This window comes from Nycticebus coucang, chromosome 6, assembly GCF_027406575.1.
Source record: "Nycticebus coucang isolate mNycCou1 chromosome 6, mNycCou1.pri, whole genome shotgun sequence".
In the NCBI taxonomy this organism is placed as follows: Eukaryota; Metazoa; Chordata; class Mammalia; order Primates; family Lorisidae; genus Nycticebus; species Nycticebus coucang.
In genome coordinates this window covers 46,279,493-46,298,095 of record NC_069785.1, presented here as the reverse complement: position 1 = coordinate 46,298,095, position 18,603 = coordinate 46,279,493, and the positions used below count along the sequence as shown (strand labels likewise).

Below are 18,603 nucleotides of genomic sequence, written 5' to 3'. Positions count from 1 at the left end.
CAAAATGTGCTTCTCTGGGTAGAGTAGGATGGTGCTTCTGTAGAATGCCAGGTACCTTTCTCTTTGGCTTCCTTCTGATCATTTTCCTTCACACATTTCAGGAAACTATCTAAGCGTCTACAGTGCTCAATATGCCCATTAATTAATTCTTTGTGCAAGAATCTTAGCTTTAACTTGTTTGTTTACAGCATGCTGGGTAACACTGTAGACTCTTCCAGTTTTGCCCTGGTAACATTTATGGGGCATGTCTTTTTGTTTTTTGGGGTTTTATAAAATTTTTTTGTTGAGACAAAGAGTCTCACTCTGTCACCCATAGTGCCATGGTATATAGCTTACAGCAACCTCAAATTCTTCCTCTTCCCTTAACCTTCCAAGTAGCTGGAACTAGAGGCATGCACCACTAATGCCTGGCTAATTTTTTTCTTAGTTTCCTTTTTTTTTTTTAGCAGACATGGGGGTCTCTCTATTGCTCAGGCTGGAAGGGGCATTTCTTTTTGAACAGTACCCCTTGATTTCTACAATATGACCTTTCTTATGGCCAAAGGAATAACTAACTCCCTGTATTCTAAAATGTCTAGGGAACATGTTATTGGATGCCTCTCCTCTTTGCCTTTGTGTTCATCATTTTGGTGAATTACTAGAAGATACTGGTTACAGTCAAAAGGAAGGTTGTTTTCCTTCTCATAAGGACTTACAAGGACATTTATAAGGCCGTACCCTAATTCAATGACTTCATTTTAACTTGATTACATCTGGCAGTACCCATAGCTCAGTGAGTAGGGCCCTGGCCACATACACCCAGGCTGGCAGGTTCAAACCCGGCCCGGGCCAGCTAAACAATGACAATGGCAAAAAAAAAAATAGCCGGGCGTTGTGAAGAGCACCTGTAGTCCCACCTACTTGGGAGGCTGAGGCAAGCGAATCGCTTAAGCCCAAGAGTTTGCGGTTGCTGTGAGCCACGGCACTCTACCGAGGGTGACATAGTGAGACTCTGTCTCAAAATAAATAAATAAATAAATAAATAACTTGATTACATCTGCTAAGACCCTATTCCCATATAAGATAACATTCACAAGGGGTTAGGACTTCAACATTTCTTATTCAGGAATACACGTCAACCCAAAACATTTTCTGTCAACAGTAAGAATTCCCAGGAACTCACAGGAAAAAATGTAAACATACTCCCTCCTCAAGGAACTTAAAATTTTGTTGAGAAGACAAAGTTAACATATTAGTAGTTAGTAGTAAAAAATGAACAAAATAAGTTAGTGAGGCTCAAACAATAAATGTAAATTGTGTATAAGGAAAGAAAAGCATTCTCCAAATCAGAAGTTGCAGGGAGTTTCATGGTAGACATGGATCAGAAGCTGAATAAAAGATTAGTAAAATAAAGACATAAAAAGGAGGCCAGAGGCTAAGAGCCAAACATCAAGAACAAAGGCACGTTAACAGTAATTAACACAGAAAGCAGGTGGGAAGGAAAAAGCAAGCAAAACAACTAGTAAGAAACACAATTTGGGTCTGGAGAGACGAGGAGATAAAGAAAGACCTTAAACAGGGTGGTGCCTGTGGCTCAGTTGGTAAGGCGCCGGCCCCATATACCAAGGGTGGCGGGTTCAAACTCAGCCCCGGCTGAACTGCAACCAAAAAATAGCTGGGCGTTGTGGCGGGCGCCTGTAGTCCCAGCTACTTGGGAGCCTGAGGCAGGAGAATCACTTAAGCCCAGGAGTTGGAGGTTGCTGTGAGCTGTGTGATGCCATGGCACTCTACCGAGGGCCATAGAGTGAGAGACTCTGTCTCTACAGAAAAAAAAAAGAAAGACCTTAAACATTAGATAGCAGAATTCTGACTTGAATCAGTAAGTGGTACAACACTCTGAAAATAGGCTTGAGGAATAAGGTTTGCTTCAGGGAAGAAAGAACTGACTCAAAGAAATGGAGACCAAGGCAAGAAGACTCGTTAGGAAGCTACTAAATTCTCAATTCTGCAGCCAGAGTAATTTTTTCAAACTCAATTTAATCAAGTAACTACTCTGCCTACTGAATCATTCAATATAAGATGCTAAAGGAGTCAGAGTAGCACCAAAATTTCTAACTTCAGTCTTAGTAATGGTTGCATGGGCATTATTTATACGGACCAAGAAGATAAGAAAGGAATATAGTCTGAAGAGGAGTTGTCAGTTTTGTATGATACATGAATAATTTGAGGTAGTACTTAAATTAGTTAGAATTTGGCCAGATTATGGCTGGTAAAGCAGAGGCAAAATCAGGAATTACTACATGCTGCATCTTAGAAGTGTAGAAGGCTGGTCCTCAAATTACAGAGGAACAGGAAGGCTCTAGGGAGTCAGCTAAAACAACTATGGGAGATGTCAATTAAGCCTATCCAGAAATGGACCAGGAAACCAAAAAAAAAAAAAAGGCAGAGATCCAGGAACAAAGGGTGACAGGTAGGTAAACTCAAGCTGGCACCGGATCTTGGACAGGAAGACAGAGCCCCATCCTGGAGATAAGGACAGAAATAAAGAAGTAGCTGTGGAACAGTGATAGCTAATAGAACATTTACTGAATATTTTTTACTATATTTTAAGAATTTTAATGAATTTACTCATTTAAACTTCACAAAAATGAGAGATTACTACAATTGTCCTTGTTTTACAAATGAGGAACCTGAGGTATGGAGAAGTAATTTGTCCAAGTTTATAAGGATGTTAAATAGCAGAGTCAGGAATTGAATCCACAGCAAACATCTACTATGTGCCAGGGTTCTTACAAACACATATTTGGTATGTGTACCAGTATTGTGTACACACAAACACACACACAATGAAGATATTTTTGGAGGAAAAAAATATGTTTTCCCATCCTCCTTTCTGGCACATGAACTTTTTTCTATTCAACGAAAGTATACATTGTCTCAGAGAGGAATCAGGGTTGTTAGAGGGGAAAAAAAAAGGTCATTTATTGGTCAGCTTCATATCTCAAAACTGACACTTGCTATGTGTGTGCATGTCTGTCCTAAGAAAATTTTGAGGAGGAGGGCTTTTTCTTTTTTTTGAGACAGGGTCTAGTCCGGGCTAGAGTGCAGTATCATGCCCATAGCTCACTACCACCTCAAAAGCCTGAGCTCAAGTGATGCTCCTTCTTCCTGCTTCAGCAGCCCTCCCCAAGTAGTTGGGACTACAGGTGCACACCATCATACCTAGTCAGTTTTTAAATTTCTTTGTATAGAGACAAAGTCGCAATATGATGCCCAGACCAGTCTCAAACTCCCAGCCTCAGCCTCCCAAGTGCTGGACTTCTAGGTGTGAGCCAATGAGCCAGGCCTGAGGAGGACTTTTTCTACATTCTAATAGGTCACAGCTTAACTTGGCTTACCTGGACCACAACAGCTCTAGTATAAACTACAGGTAGCAAGAATCCAAATTAGATGCCTAGCATGGTAGTTTATGCCTAAAGTCCCAGCTATTCAGGAGGCTGAAGCAGGAACATCACTTGAGCCCATGAGGTCAAGGCTGTAGTACACTATGATCACAACTATAAATAGCCACTGCACTCCAGTCTGGGCAACATAGCAAGACCTCATCTCTAAAAATGTAAAACAAAAAAGAATCCAAGTTAAGATAAGAGAAATGCTCTATACCTTCAAAATAAAAGTGCCTTAGCCATACAAAGTGGGAAGAAAACAGCAGTATACGTTGTTTATGTGTGCGCATGTGAGTGCCACTGATCTCTTGTTATAGATTGAATTGTGTTCCCTACCAATTTATATGCTGCATTTCTAACTTCCAGGACCTGGGAATTCCATCATATTTGGAGATAAGTCTTCAAAGAGGTGATTAAGTTATAATGAGCCCATTAGTATGGGGCCCTAATCCAACATGACTGATTTCCTTATAAGAGGACAAGATACAAGGGACGCATGTACACAGAAGAATGGGGATAAAACAGCAAGAAGGCATCCATCTATCTGCAAGCCCAGGTGACAGACCTCAAAGGAAACCAACCCTGCCGACACCTTGATCTTGGACTTCCAACCTTCAGAATTGAGAGAAAATAAATTTCTGTTGTTTAAACCTGTCCGTGGTGGTTTGTTATGGCAGCCCTCGCAAATTAATATACACACACATCCCCAAGGCTGAAACTCTTTAGAGGGCAGGCAAAAATAAGGTAAATTTGGAGGAATCCCAGATTTACCTGAGTGGGGCTTCTCTCTTCCCTGGACACTGACAGAGGCAATTTCAAGTTCCCTTAAAGAATTTCAGATATCAGATTGAAAGTGGAAGAATGGGAAGGCTGAGGCAGAATTGCTTTAGCTCAGGAGTTTGAGGTTACTGTGAGCTAAAATGCCACAGTGTAGCCTGAGGCACACAGTGAAACTGTCTCAAAAAAAAAAAAAAAAAAAAAAAACAGAGACAGATTCGTTAGCCAGCTGCATAAAGTATTAACCAAACACTAAAAGTTGTTACAATACCTAGGGCAATATTTCTCAAACTAGTGTGCTTTGCTACATTATTCCATACCATGGTAACAGGTGGGCCATGAAAATACCATAGTAACTTGTGGCCAAATAAACAGAAAAAGACTTGAGTTAAACAAAATTAAATAGGCTTCTTAACTAATGGATTTCTTCGAGCCTTTATATGCTAGCGGGTATGATGAACTACTCCAAGAGGAAGATATACTACCTAACATTTCCCTCCAAAAAGGTTTTCCTTTTTATTGCTGACCACCTATGAACAATTCCAAAAAGAGAATTCTGTTTAATACCACTTTGGAGAATACTGCTTTAATGGAAGAGCAAAGGCCAAAGAGTAGAATCCATTATTAGGTGGTTGGAAAGAAAAAAAAAAATCCAAGCATAGACTATAAAGAAGGTAGGAAGAGAATCTGGAAAGTACAATATTACAGAGACAAGAAACGAGATAATTCCCAAAAATCTAGAGACAATCAACAGGACCAATATACTGAGAGATTAAATACAGTGAGAATAAAAATTCTTTGAATTTGAATAAAAGACTGCCACTTGTGATCTTTAAGAGAACAACTTCACAAAAGGAAAAGGAAGGACAACAGAATTTTATAAGATTAGGATGGGGGTGGAAAAAAGAGGAAGCAGATAAAACGTGTATAGACCACCAATAATTTGAGTTTAGCAGTGAAAGTAAAAAAAAGAAATTGGTTGGCTGGGCAAAAGGAATATGTAGGAGCATAAAAGAAAATTGTTGCAGAGGACACCTATACCAGGACACACCTACAAAAAGTGAAAATGGGCCCGACACTCTTAGCCCTCTAGGAGGCCAAAGTGAGTAGATTGCTTGAGCTCAGGAGTTCAAGACCAGCCTGAACAAGAGCCAGACCCCATCTCTACTAAAAATAGAAAAACCAGCAGAGTGTAGAGGCAGGTGCCTATAGTCCTATCTACTTAGGAGGCTGAGGCAAGAGGATCTCTTGAGGCCAAGAGTTTGAGGTTGCTATGAGTTATGATGCCACAGCATTTTACCCAGGGCAATTTTTAAAATGTGAAAATGAACTGAAAGACACTGATAGTAACTGTCCAGTGGACCCAGGTAGGGTGCACCCTGTAGTCCCACTTACTCGAAGGCTAAGGTGGAAGATCCATTAAGTTCAAAAGTTTGCAGCCAACCTGAGCAACACAGTGAGGCTCTGTCTCTTTAAAAAATAAAAATTGAGGGCGGCGCCTGTGGCTCAGTCGGTAAGGCGCCGGCCCCATATACCGAGGGTGGCGGGTTCAAACCCGGCCCCGGCCAAACTGCAACCAAAAAATAGCCGGGCGTTGTGGCGGGCGCCTGTAGTCCCAGCTACTCGGGAGGCTGAGGCAAGAGAATCGCTTAAGCCCAGGAGTTGGAGGTTGCTGTGAGCTGTGTGAGGCCACGGCACTCTATCGAGGGCCATAAAGTGAGACTGTGTCTCTACAAAAAAAAAATAAATAAAAATAAAAATTGAGGCTGGGCACGGTGGCTCACACCTGCAATCCTAGCACTCTGGGAGGTAGAGGCAGGTGGATCGCTGAGCTCACAAGTTTGCCAGCCTGATCAAGGGCTAGACATAGTCTCTACTAAAAACAGGAAAACTAGCCAGGCATGGTGGCAGGCACCTGTAGTCTCAGCAACTTGGGAGGCTGAGGCAAGAGGATTGCTTGAGCCAGGAGTTTGAGGTTGCTATGAGCTACGATGCCACAGCATTCTGGCCAGGGCAACTGAGTGAAACTCTGTCTCAAAAAAAAAAAACATTTTTTTTTAAATTAAATAAGTAAATACATACATATTAAAAATTACAAAAAGAACAAAATAACAGTCCAATAGATGGAAGAAATGGAATCCAGAGTATCAATTACTACAAAAGATTAAGCTGTCCTTTGAGAGTAGAGGGCAGAATTTGACTAGTAATGCTTAACACGAACCCATGTATGAAGACTTCATTTTAATACTCTAAAATGTCACGGATTTATACTTCTCCACCCAAGAGTTTTTCAGTGTTTGGAGTTCAGTGTACAGTATGTGCATAAAATTACTGAGCCCTTAGCCCTCTCAGAAGATGGCTATGTTATAGTGAAGAAAAGGGGTTATAGAGAAACACTTAACTGAGGGCCTCAATCTTCATGAAATAAGAAGCAAGGTAGAGGATGATGACAATAGGGAAGTTGGGAATTCATAGAAATTTTGATTTATAATGACTTACTATAAGTGACTTTGATGTGCAAAGTAAAAACTTGTAATTATAATAAGAATTTACACACAAATACATGAACATTACCAAAGAAGTGTCAAGAAAGAAAGGCATCTACTATCCCACTCAGAAATTTTACAATCCTACTATACCAACAGAAATTGCATATGTCATAAACTTATTAATATAGCTATCAATAAGCTAAAGAAAACAAAGACTAGTAGCAGGTATAGTTCAGTTTTATAGTTCAGTTTTAAACATTTTATTGGTTTTTTTTTTTTTTGTAGAGACAGAGTCTCACTTTATGACCCTCAATAGAGTGCCGTGGCTTCACACAGCTCACAGCAACCTCCAACTTCTGGGCTTAAGCGATTCTCTTGCCTCAGCCTCTCGAGTAGCTGGGACTACAGGTGCCCGCCACAACACCCGGCTATTTTTTGGTTGCAGTTTGGCCGGGGCCGACAAACCCGCCACCCTTGGTATATGGGGCCGGCGCCCTACCGACTGAGCCACAGGCGCTGCTAAACATTTTAAATTTAAAACTTTGTATGGTCTTCTGTCTGCATAAAACATCAATCCTTAGCCAGGTGTGATGGCATGTTCCTTTAGTTGTAGCTACTCTGGAGGCTGAGACAGGAGCATCACTTGAGCCCAGGATTTGGAGGTTGCTGTGAGCTATGGTCCCACCACTTGCACTTTAGCCTGGGGGACAGAGTGAGACCCTGTCTCTAAAAAAAATTTTTCTTGGGGCGGCGCCTGTGGCTCAGTGAGTAGGGCGCCGGCCCCATATGCCGAGCGTGGCGGGTTCGGACCCAGCCCCGGCCAAACGGCAACAAAAAAACAGCCGGGCGTTGTGGCGGGCGCCTGTAGTCCCGGCTGCTCTCGGGAGGCTGAGGCAAGAGAATCGTGTAAGCCCAAGAGTTAGAGGTTGCTGTGAGTTGTGTGATGCCACGGCATTCTACCGAGGGCAGTACAGTGAGACTCTGTCTCTACAAAAAAAAAAAAAAAATTTTTCTTTAAATACATAAAACAAGTCCCTAAACTGGCTCAGTACCTGTGGCTCAAGCGGCTAAGGCACCAGCCACATACACCTGAGCTGGCGGGTTCAAATCCAGCCTGTGCCTGCCAAATGACACTGATGGCTGCAACCAAAAAATACACCGGCGTTGTGGCAGGCACCTGTAGTCCCAGCTACTTGGAGGCAGAGGCAGGAGACTTGCTTGAGCCCAGGAGTTGGAGGTTACTGTGAGCTGTGATGCCACAGCACTCTACTCAGGGACAGCTTGAGGCTCTGTCTAAAAAAAAAAGTCCCTAAACAGCAATCCTAACAGCTACTTAAGTATACAGAATTTCATTTTATTTTCTTTCAGAGAGGACACTGACATGAGACTCTGCTGTTTTAAACTTATTTTTAGATTCTACCTTTTTGTCTAACTTCATTAATAGTTCAAACTGAGCAGATACTAATTATGGATAAACTATGTCCAAGTCACACGTATGGATCATATACGGCGCCAGGGCCCATATCATAACATTTTGTTCACAAAAAGGCAGTAATATCTCATTCTTCATTTACTTAATACATCATCTTACAAAGATTTTAAAAGTCACACTTTAAAAAATATATGGTGACTACCGTAAGTAGACGAGTTAGAAAAGGCCTCATTCTTTAAATAAAGATATTAATATAAATCAGGGTGTATGGAACAAGGATGAGACAACAATACCCACACCAAACCTGGCAGTCTCCAGATTTGTGTGTCTGTGAACGTAAGGTGGCCACATAGGCAGACGACTACTACTACTGCCAGCTCAGCAGCTGAGCCTGGAGAAAAAAGGCGGCATCCGCACACAGGCCACTCCTGAGAACTAAGAACTTAACAGTTGGATTTTGTCTGGCAGGGACCAGAGAATGTGGTACTGATAAACAGAGGGAAAACACGGTTTTGGGGTTTGGGGGATGAGGAGAGCCTCCAGGGCCGCAATCCTGAAAACGATAAGGTAACTGCTATCCGATGAACACCCCCACCCAGAGATTAAAGAAAATATGGTGTTAAAGACAAATGAGCTCGTTCTTACCTTGTCATCCTCGCATCTCTTCCCCAGGCCCTCACTGGCCTGCAGCCGGCTGCTGAGGCGGCCGTAGTCGGCCTCCTTCTGGTCGATCTGTTTTTTGTGTGTGTCCACCAAAATCAAGAGGTCCGAATTGCGCTTCTCCAGACGCCCGCGGGCCACCTCGGTGCGCTGGACCTGGCCCTGTAGCTCGACCACCTCCTCCTGAAGTAGGACGTGGCGAGAGGAGATGCTCCAGTAGTTGAAGGCGAGGATGACGATCACCACCAGCAGCACCACCAGCACCAGGGAGGGCAGGCGCCCCGCCCGCCGGTTGGCCCCGAAACCCACCATGGGGCCAAACCGGCTGTACCCTAAGGGCCTAGCCGCCGACACCTGCACGCAGGAGCTCAGGCCTTGGCTGGAGTAGCCCGGGGGACACGGCCCCAGGGCTGGCTGAAAGAGGAGGCGGGCTTATCAGCTCATCCGCTAGACGGAGAAGGGGGCGGGGCCGCGAGCCGCAGGTCTCTCCCCGCCCCCCCTCCTCAAATCCGGCCACAGAGCGTTCGGAAGGCTTTGAACTTGACCCTGCACCAGCCCAAGGGAACCTGGAGAATCCAACCACCCGCACCTTCAGCCCCACACCTCAGGGTTGGGAGGTGGGGAAAAAAATCCGGAAGTGGGCGGATTTACTATGGCCCCGCCCACTGACGGGGCCGAGTCCCCTAGGGGGCCGTTCCCAGTTTCCGCCGACACCCCTTCTTCTCGCGAGAAAGTGGGCTTCCTCTCGTTCCCTTACAGTCTTACCTCGCGAGGGTATTTTTTATAGAGAAGAGGGCTGTGAATTTTGGCGGTATGGGATTATCTCCTGTTCTCGGGTTGAGAGTCTCTTATTACCTGCTGGACTTTTTTTTGTTTGTTGTTGTTGTTTGTAACAGAATCTCGCTCTGTCGCCCAGACTAGACAGAGTGAAGCGGCGTCAGCCTAGCTCCCAGCAACCTCCAACTACTGGGCTCAAGCGATCCACCTGTCTCAGCCTCCTAAGTGGCTGGGACTGCAGGCACCCGACACAAAGGTGGGCTAACTTTTTCTGTTTTTAATAGAGAGGGATGTTGTTGTTGCTGAGGCTGGTCTCCACTTTTACAACTCAAGACCTCCCACCTCGGCCTCCCTGAATGCTAGGATTTACAGGCGTGAGCCATCGCGCCCGACCCTGCTGAACTCTTGATGCAAAGTCTCTGTAGTTCCTGCCCTACACTGGTCCTCACTAAGATTTTCGTCTCAGAGAATGTCTGGGGTTGCTACCGGCAAAACTGGCAACTAGAAAGGTTTTGTACTTGCTTCAGTGGAAGGGGATTTTCTCGTTTTGTGCTAATGGCATGGAAAGCAAACAACAGAAAACCCTGTAAGATAGCAATATCCCAAACATTACAGAGAAAAGCAGGGAAAACCAAGCTTTAGGACTGACAAGGTGGTGCCAGCCTGGTTTCTAAGGTTACTGCTTTCACAAACGAAAGAGTAGAATGTCCTGACCTCCTATTTTTAAACGCACTGCTGCTTTTGGCTCAACTGGGCTTTTTGTTGTTGTTGTTGTTGCATTTTGGCCGGGGCTGGGTTTGAACCCGCCACCCTCGGCATATGGGGCCGGCGCCCTACTCACTGAGCCACAGGTGCCGCCCTCAACTGGGCTTTTAAACAGCAAGTCCAGAAGCTATCCTCAATGGTAACAAATGCACTGTTAATGACAGCAAACACATTCCGGGCTAGAAATAATAGCTCCCTTACAAATTGTTTTTGCGCGCCTAGTCTCGTTCTCTCAACAGTTGTACAGATGAAGAATGCAAGACACAAAAGTGTCCAGAAGCTTTCTCAAAGTCTCATATTTTGTTTGAAATAGAGTTAGTCTTTAATCTAGATCGCTGGACTCCAAACACCATTGTTCTGCATCTTAGCAGGCTAACTGTTGGTGTACACATATGTTCAGTATTAATTTCAGCACTTTTGTTTTCTTTGTGTAGTTCTTTTTCCATGCACAGAAAAATGAAAAGTTGGCCAGTCGCCGTGGCTCACGCCTGTAATCCTAGCACTCTGCAAGGCCGAGGCGGGTGGGTTGCTTGAGCTCACGAGTTCAAGACCAGCCTAAGCAAAAGTGAGACGTCTCTACTAAAAATAGAAAAACTGAGGCAAGAGGATCCCTGAGCCTGAGTTGGTTCTACCAGGGGGGACAAAGTGAGACTCTGTCTGAAAGAAGAAAGAAAGCAGAAAAATTAAAAGTTAACTGGCTCTAACTTGTTTAAGTAAAGGATGGAATTGTTTTATTTTTCAGACCTTGGGATCGTGCAAATGAGCATAAAATCTCAAGAATGCAAAAACTTTGGTACTTTCATTCAAGTCAAAATGGTATAATTTTTAGGCTGGAAGACTTGTCATCTTTGAATAATAATGCTTCCTGTCCGATTCAAAAGTAGTTAGGTGTCTAATGGTCCTACAGTAGCCTGGAAGAATTATTGAGCCTTCAAAGAATTATGATATCTTTCCTGCAGATGCAAATACAGAAAAACAACACCAAAGTTATTAATACTTAGTTCATGCTAAGCTCTGGCTTCAGAAGATCCAAGAAATCCCCTCCACTCTCAGATGACAATGGAAGCAAAGCAAAATGGGAAATCATTAGCAAAAATGAGCTTTCCACCTCTCCTCTCCTCAACTTAACATCTGTCATGCTCTGTTCATTCAGCAGCTGGAAATTACTCTTTAAGATGTAACTCTATTCAAGAGTATTTTTGTTTTTATATGAGATTCTGACAGATTTAAAAGTATAATATTGTACAAAATACATACACATATTTTCCCAACAGATGCTTAGAAGAACTATTTGGTGCCATTACTTCATGTTACAGATGCAGAAATAACTTGCCCAAAGTCATACCTCTAGCAGATGACAGGGCTGATCATTCCTCTTTCAACTATTCCCCAGGGGATTTGTTTTCGTTGTTGTTGTTGTTGGATTTGTTTTGTTGTTGTTGTTGTTTTGGTAATTACTTCACCAACCTATTCCTCTTACTGATCCAATCTAGATATCTTCAAGACAGTATATAAATGCTTTCCTATAGGTATTTCTGAGTTTAGCATTAAACGAATTAAGGTAAAAGGTTGTTCCTTAAACCAGATAATCAAGGTTTATATCCACAATGATAACATATTTGTAGTTTATCCTTGGTGTGATGTGATGATTTTATTACAGCACTCTGTTGTCTTCCTCCTAAAAACTCATAATTCCAGACTAATCATGAGGAAAACATCAGACAAATCTCAATTGAGGGATGTTCTACAAAATGCTAGGCCAATACTTCTCAAAACTATCAAAGTCATCAAAAACAGGAAAATCTGAAAAACTTTCATGGCCAAAACCAGTGTAAGGGGACATGATGACTAAATGTAATGTAGTATGCTGGATAGGATCCTGGAACAGAAAAAGGATATAAGGCAAAAACTAAGTAAATCTGAATAAAGTATCAACTTCAGTTAGTAAGAAAAATACATATATGAATTTTGTAACATCAGACAAGGTACCTAACCTCAGCACCTCAGTTTTTTCATTTCCAAAACAGCATGTCAGGGTTAAGTTTGATTCTATATAGTAGGAAAAGTAAAGATAACTTAAACAAGATAAGATTTTCTTTTCTCTCGGCAGTGCCTGTGGTGGCTCAGTGAATAGGGCGCTGGCCCCACATACTGAGGATGGCATGTTCAAACCTGGCCCCCACCAAACTGTAACAACAACAACAAAAAAATAGCCAGGCATTGTGGTGGGCACCTGTAGTCCCAGCAACTCGGGAGGCTGAGGCAAGAGAATCGCCTAAGCCCAAGAGCTGGAGGTTGCTGTGAGCTGTGATGCAACAGCCCTCTACCGAGGGTGACAAAGTGAGACCCTGCTGTAAAAAAAAAAAAAAAAATGATTTTCTTTTCTCCCATGTAAACCCAGAAGCCAGCCATCCAGGACTAGTATGGCAGGCTCATTCTAGTTTAGGTCCTCATCTTCACTTCCAATTATTACTTTCTTGATCCAGGAAGCAGAAAAAAGGAAAGGTACTGACTTCTCCAACATTTAAAGAGATTTCTCATTGACCTGAATTTAGTTACATGATCATCCCAGAGGCCAAGAAGGCCAGGAAATACAGTCTTACAGCAAGGCAGACTACAGTGAGCTATGATCATGCCACTGCTCTCAAGTCTGGTGCCGTACAATGTCACCCATGAATAGCTACTGCATTCTAGTGTGGACAGCAGTACAAGATCCTGTCTCCTTCTCAGAGGACCCGGATTGAAACAAGATGGCGGGCTCATGGTGAAGCACTGTCAAGGGATGAAAATTGATTTTTCCTAGAAGCAGATTTTAAAAGCAGTGTTTCTTCAAAACATCTTTTTTCGTAAGTATCTTGATGCACCATGGCTGGAGCAGCAGTAAAATGGGTGATATCAAAGAGAAGTATCTTGAAACATTTATTTCCAATCCAAAATGGAGCTTTATATTGTATTTGTCATAAATCTACATATTCTTCTCTACCAGATGACTATAATTGCAAAGTGGAGCTTGCTTTGACATCTGATGGCAGGACAATAGTATGCTACCATCCTTCTGTGGACATTCCATATGAACACACAAAACCTATTCCTCTACCAGATCCTGTGTGTAATAATGAAGAAACACATGATCAAGTGCTGAAAACCAGATTAGCAGAAAAAAGTGAACGCCTTGAACAAGGACCCATGATAGAACAACTTAGCAAAATGTTCTTTACTACTAAGCACCGTTGGTATCCTCGTGGACAGTATCACACTCGTCGTAAGAAACTGAATCCTCCAAAGGACAGATGATACTGAGGTTTTCCAGGGAATCGAGGAAAAATGTGCCTCAGATGGCATTTGAGAAAATGCAATGTGGTATATTCATTAATATGTTATATAGTAAAATAGTAATAATAAAATGCCTTCTCGTATTAAAAAAAAAAAAGATCCTGTCTCCTTAACAAAAATTGGTGATTTCTACCTTATAGGACTATATATATGTATATTATTTATTTTTCAGACAGAGTCTCACTCTGTCACCTGAGCTACAGTGCCATACTATCAGCCTAGCTCACAGGAACCGCAAACTCCTGGGCTCAGCAATCCTCCTATCTCAGCCTCCTGAGTAGCTGGAACTACAGATGTCCACCACAACGCCCAGCTAATTTTTTCTTATTTTTAATAGAGATGGGTTCTTGCTTTTGCATAGGCTGATCTCGAACTTCTGAGCTCAAGCAGTCCTCCTGCCTCAGCCTCTCAGATTACTGGGATTATAGGCATGAGCCACTGTGCCTAGCCTCGTCCTATCTCATGCCTTAGCTCTATGATATCCTGTATCCCAGGCTATATTATGTCTCTCATCCTTTGTTTGTCTGTTCCCTCACATTGGAATGCCTCCCCAACTTACTTCCTTCTTTAACTGCCATTTATTCATGAATTTATTCATCCCTAATAAAAATGATAAAAATTTCTCACATACCCACATGATCACAATTTTGTTAGTATAATTCATAGCTGAATTATACTATGGCTCAGTGAGTAGGGCGCCAGCCCCATATACTGAGGGTGGTGGGTTCAAACCTGGCCCCAGCCAAACTGCAACAAAAAAATAGCTGGACATTGTGGCGGGTGCCTTTAGTCCCAGCTGCTCAGGAGGCTGAGGCAAGAGAATCACCTAAACCCAGGAGTACCAAAAAAAAAAAAAAAAAATACTTAATCCAAAAAGTTATAATGTGAATAATGCATTTACATAAAGTTTTTTTAAAAATCATCATAGTGGCATTGTTATTGGAAGCCTGTTTTGTTCAAGGCTTTATATCATGATGCATGCATTAATTAATTTAAATTAATTAATCAAATATTCAGTCCAGGCGTGGTGGCTCACACCTGTAATCCTAGCACTCTGGGAAGCCACGGCAGGTGGATTGCCTAAGCTCAGAAGTTTGAGACCAGCCTGAGCAAAAATGAGACCCCATCTCTACTAAAAATAGAAAAACTAGGTAGGTACCTGTAGTCCCAGAAACTGGGGCGGCTGGGGCTCACTTGACTCTAAGAGTTTGAGGTTGCTGTGAGTTATGATGCTATGGCACTCTACCCAGGGTAACTGAGTGAGACTCTGTCTCAAAAAACAAAACAAAACAAATATTCATTGAGCTGTGTGACAAATAGTGTTGTAAATGGGAGGAGATATGGGACATATAGCAGAAATAAAAAGGCTTCCTACTCCTAAGGCTTCCCATCTCTTCCTCCTTTACCAATGCCCAACCAGGGACCGCTGTGAGATTTCTCTCCTTGAAAACATTTTTGACACATCCCATAGCCTGCTGCTCCCAAGTGGAAGTGATCATTTTCTTACTGAGCCTCCACAACGTCACATAGATTTCTATTGTAGCAGTAAATTTTGCATATTAGTTTTAGGATACGAGTTTCTGCAGAGCCACATTACCAGATAGTAGGAAGGAGCCATGAATTTGTTTTGACTCCATACCATTAGGCTTTCTTCCCCTTCTCCAGTGACTGCTCACTTCTTTCCTTTCTATTTATCTGAAACATTTTTTAAATACTCTCTTCAATTTTTTTTCCTTATATACTTGAGTTTGGGAATATAAGAAAGGAAATAGAATTTAGAGCTTATTTAGTTTAAACTTTCCATTTTATAGATGGAGATGAAAAATCCAGAGGAGCGGCTTGGCGCCCATAGCTCAGTAGTTAGGGCACCAGCCACATACACTGGGACTGGCATGTTCCAACCTGGCCCAGGCCTGCTAAACAACAATGACAACTATAACAACAACAACAAAAATAGCCAGGTGTTGTGGCAGGCACCTGTAGTCCTAGCTACTCAGGTGGCTGGGGCAAGAGATTTGCTTAAGCCCAGGAGTTTGAGGTTGTTGTGAGCTGTGATGCCATGGTACTCTACCTAGGGCAACATAGTGAGACTCTGTCTCAAAAATAAAAAAATAAAGAAAAATCCAGAGAATCAATGTGACTTGTCAAAATTACTCTGTTCTACCAGTCACAGGCTCAAGACACAGGATCAGAATCCAAACTATCTTCCATATCCAGCATAAATCCTATTTGTCTAATACCTTCCCTCAAGTTGTAGCTCAGCTCTCATCTTTCTCCTCTTAATTTAGCATTTATTGTCTACAAACTGCATCATTTTTTAAATAATCATAGAACATAATACTGCCTTACATTGTTACTCAACTCTTTCACATTGGTGTGTATTGCCTTGACGCTCCAGTTAGCTGTAAACTCCAGAAAGTATAAATTTTGTCACTTTTATTTTCTCTTAGCAGGTGGAAGAGTAGCTAATGACAGTAGGTACATAAAGAATTAACATATTAATTAATACATATGCACTTAATGGGCACACAGTAGAGATTCAGTAAATATTTTTTAACTGTTAGTCACTACTTTTCACCTATCTTTTCAAAACATAGCGATTTTGTTCCTTAACATTTGCTTCTATTTCCTTTGTAATTTTTAAAACCAGACAGATTTTTGGCAAGCAGTGAAAAGACAGTCATGCCTCTGCACAGTCTGCTGCAATGTATTTTTTCTGGACTTGGCAGAAAACCTAAGGTTTCTGCCCTATTTTTTGTTCTCTGCACTGCAGTTCATCTAATCTTCCAGCTCATGGTGCCTTTGACATTGTTCTGTAGAGTGACCCAATTAAATATAGCCCCATTTGAGCAGTAGGACTTTATATGGGGTTTATTTCAAATGATCACCCTGTAATTTTCTACACCTTTATTTATTTACTATTTTTTTCTTTCTCTGGTGTGGTGTACCTGCTGCAGACGCTAGTGTAGCATCACAGTAAATTCTCCTGTGCTTTCAGGCGAGACATACCTGTGAGCAGAGTTAGCCATATGTCATGTAGTGCCCTTTAAACAGATCCTGGTGTATCCATTGTCTGGGCTATAAGTAGAAGCTAAAAGCTTTTTTTTAACCTCCATCGTTTTTCACTAGATCTGTTAGTTTTGGCGTGTTGTCCGTATTGTTTTCAGCAGTGCAATCCCCTGATACATAGTGAGTAAACGCAATGATGGATTGAACTCACTTCACAGCCCCTGTTCAGGTGCTATGTTTTGATTGTTGGTATTCTAGAGAAGCAGCACATTACATCCCAAGACAGAACAGAAGCCAGGGATTGCAAAAGACCACCTTTTGTAGCAGGGTCATGTAGTAATTTTGAAATACTCCCTAACCCTATATATTGGTGTGCACCGTGTTCTTTTTGGCTCTTGAGCTCTTTAAGATTTTTAAAGTTGGGCGGCGCCTGTGGCTCAGTGAGTAGTGCGCCGGCCCCATATGCCGAGGGTGGCGGGTTCGGACCCAGCCCCAGCCAAACTGCAACAGAAAAATAGCCGGGCGTTGTGGCGGGCGCCTGTAGTCCCAGCTGCTCCGGAAGCAAGAGAATCGCGTAAGCCCAAGAGTTAGAGATTGCTGTGAGCCGTGTGACGCCACGGCACTCTACCCGAGGGCCGTACAGTGAGACTCTGTCTCTACAAAAAAAAAAAAAAAAAGATTTTTAAAGTTCATGGGTGGCGCCTGTAGCTCAGTGAGTAGGGCACCAGCCCCATATACCGAGGGTAGCAGGTTTGAAACCTGCCCCAGCCAAACTGCAACAAAAAATAGCCAGGCGTTGTGGTGGGCACCTGTAGTCCCAGCTACTTGGGAGGCTGAGGCAAAAGAATTGCTTGAGCCCAAGAGTTTGAGGTTGCTGTGAGCTGTGACACCCCAGCACTCCACTGAGGGCAACAAAGTGAGACTCTGTCTCAAAAAAAATTTTTTTTTCATAGTCAAGTAACTCATTTCAAATATGCATCTAGATCACATTCTACATACTGTGCTGTTTCATGCTTCTATGCCTTGGTACGCTCTGTCTCTCTTTACCAGAATGCACTCCCTTTCATCCTCTTTAAGTCCTTTAAGATCCTATTTGAATGTCTCTTCCAGAACAGTTTCATCTTTGTGCCTCTATTACAGCTAATTTACATGTCTGACATTAACACTACTTACAGTAATCACTGTATTACTACTATTAATTTACATACTTATCACCTTATTAAAGACAGATCCTTAAGGATAAAGAAATTGTTCTAGTTATCTTGCCATCATTTAGCATTATGGCTAAATGAACGGTGGTTGACTCAACTTGGTCTTATTACTACATATAAGGAAATCCTAAAATGAATGAATTTTTCATGTTAAATTATATGAATTCATGAATTACATGAATTTTTCCTATTTTTTAAAAATGGAAAATAATTTTTAATTTCATTTGCACTGAAGGACTAAATTTAGTAGTTTTGTTGTTGTTGTTGTTGTTGTTGTTTGAGACAGAGTCTCATAGTGCCGTGGCGTCACAGCTCACAGCAACCTCCAACTCTTAGGCTTAAGCGATTCTCTTGCCTCAGCCTCCCAAGTAGCTGGGACTACAGGCGCCCACCACAACGCCTGGCTTTCTTGTTGCAGTTGTCACTGCTGTTTTAGCTGGCCAGGGCTGGGTTCAAACCTGCCACCCTGGGTATATGGGGCCAGCGCCCTACCCACTGAGCGACAGGCGCCGCCCAATTTAGTAGTGTTTAATGCTTATAAAAGTAACACATGCTCAGAAAAAAAAAAACAACCAGATAATCAGAAAGGGAAAACAAAAAGGGAAAATTACCTGCAATTCTATCCACCCAGGTATAACTATTGGTAATCATTTAGCAAAAATCTTTCCAGACTTTTTTCTATCTATATATATACTCCTACACACATGTACTCAAATATAAAACAA

The 18,603-nt window shown here is 42.3% G+C and overlaps 2 protein-coding genes across 2 annotated transcripts in view; one reads left to right on the top strand and one right to left on the bottom strand.

Moving 5' to 3' along the window:
* Window positions 1-9,414, bottom strand: part of GOLM2 (golgi membrane protein 2) — a 124,521-nt gene extending 115,107 nt beyond the window's left edge. Inside the window, 1 exon segment of the mRNA XM_053593336.1 lies at window positions 8,769-9,414. Coding sequence (XP_053449311.1) covers window positions 8,769-9,095 — 327 coding nt within the window. The 5' untranslated portion in view covers window positions 9,096-9,414.
* Window positions 9,415-11,904: 2,490 nt separating this feature from the next.
* On the top strand, window positions 11,905-13,731 carry LOC128588125 (39S ribosomal protein L42, mitochondrial-like). The gene has a single exon (XM_053594772.1). The coding sequence runs from the start codon at window positions 13,191-13,193 to the stop codon at window positions 13,617-13,619; it is 429 nt and encodes a 142-aa protein (XP_053450747.1). The 5' UTR covers window positions 11,905-13,190; the 3' UTR covers window positions 13,620-13,731.
* Window positions 13,732-18,603: the final 4,872 nt, after the last annotated feature.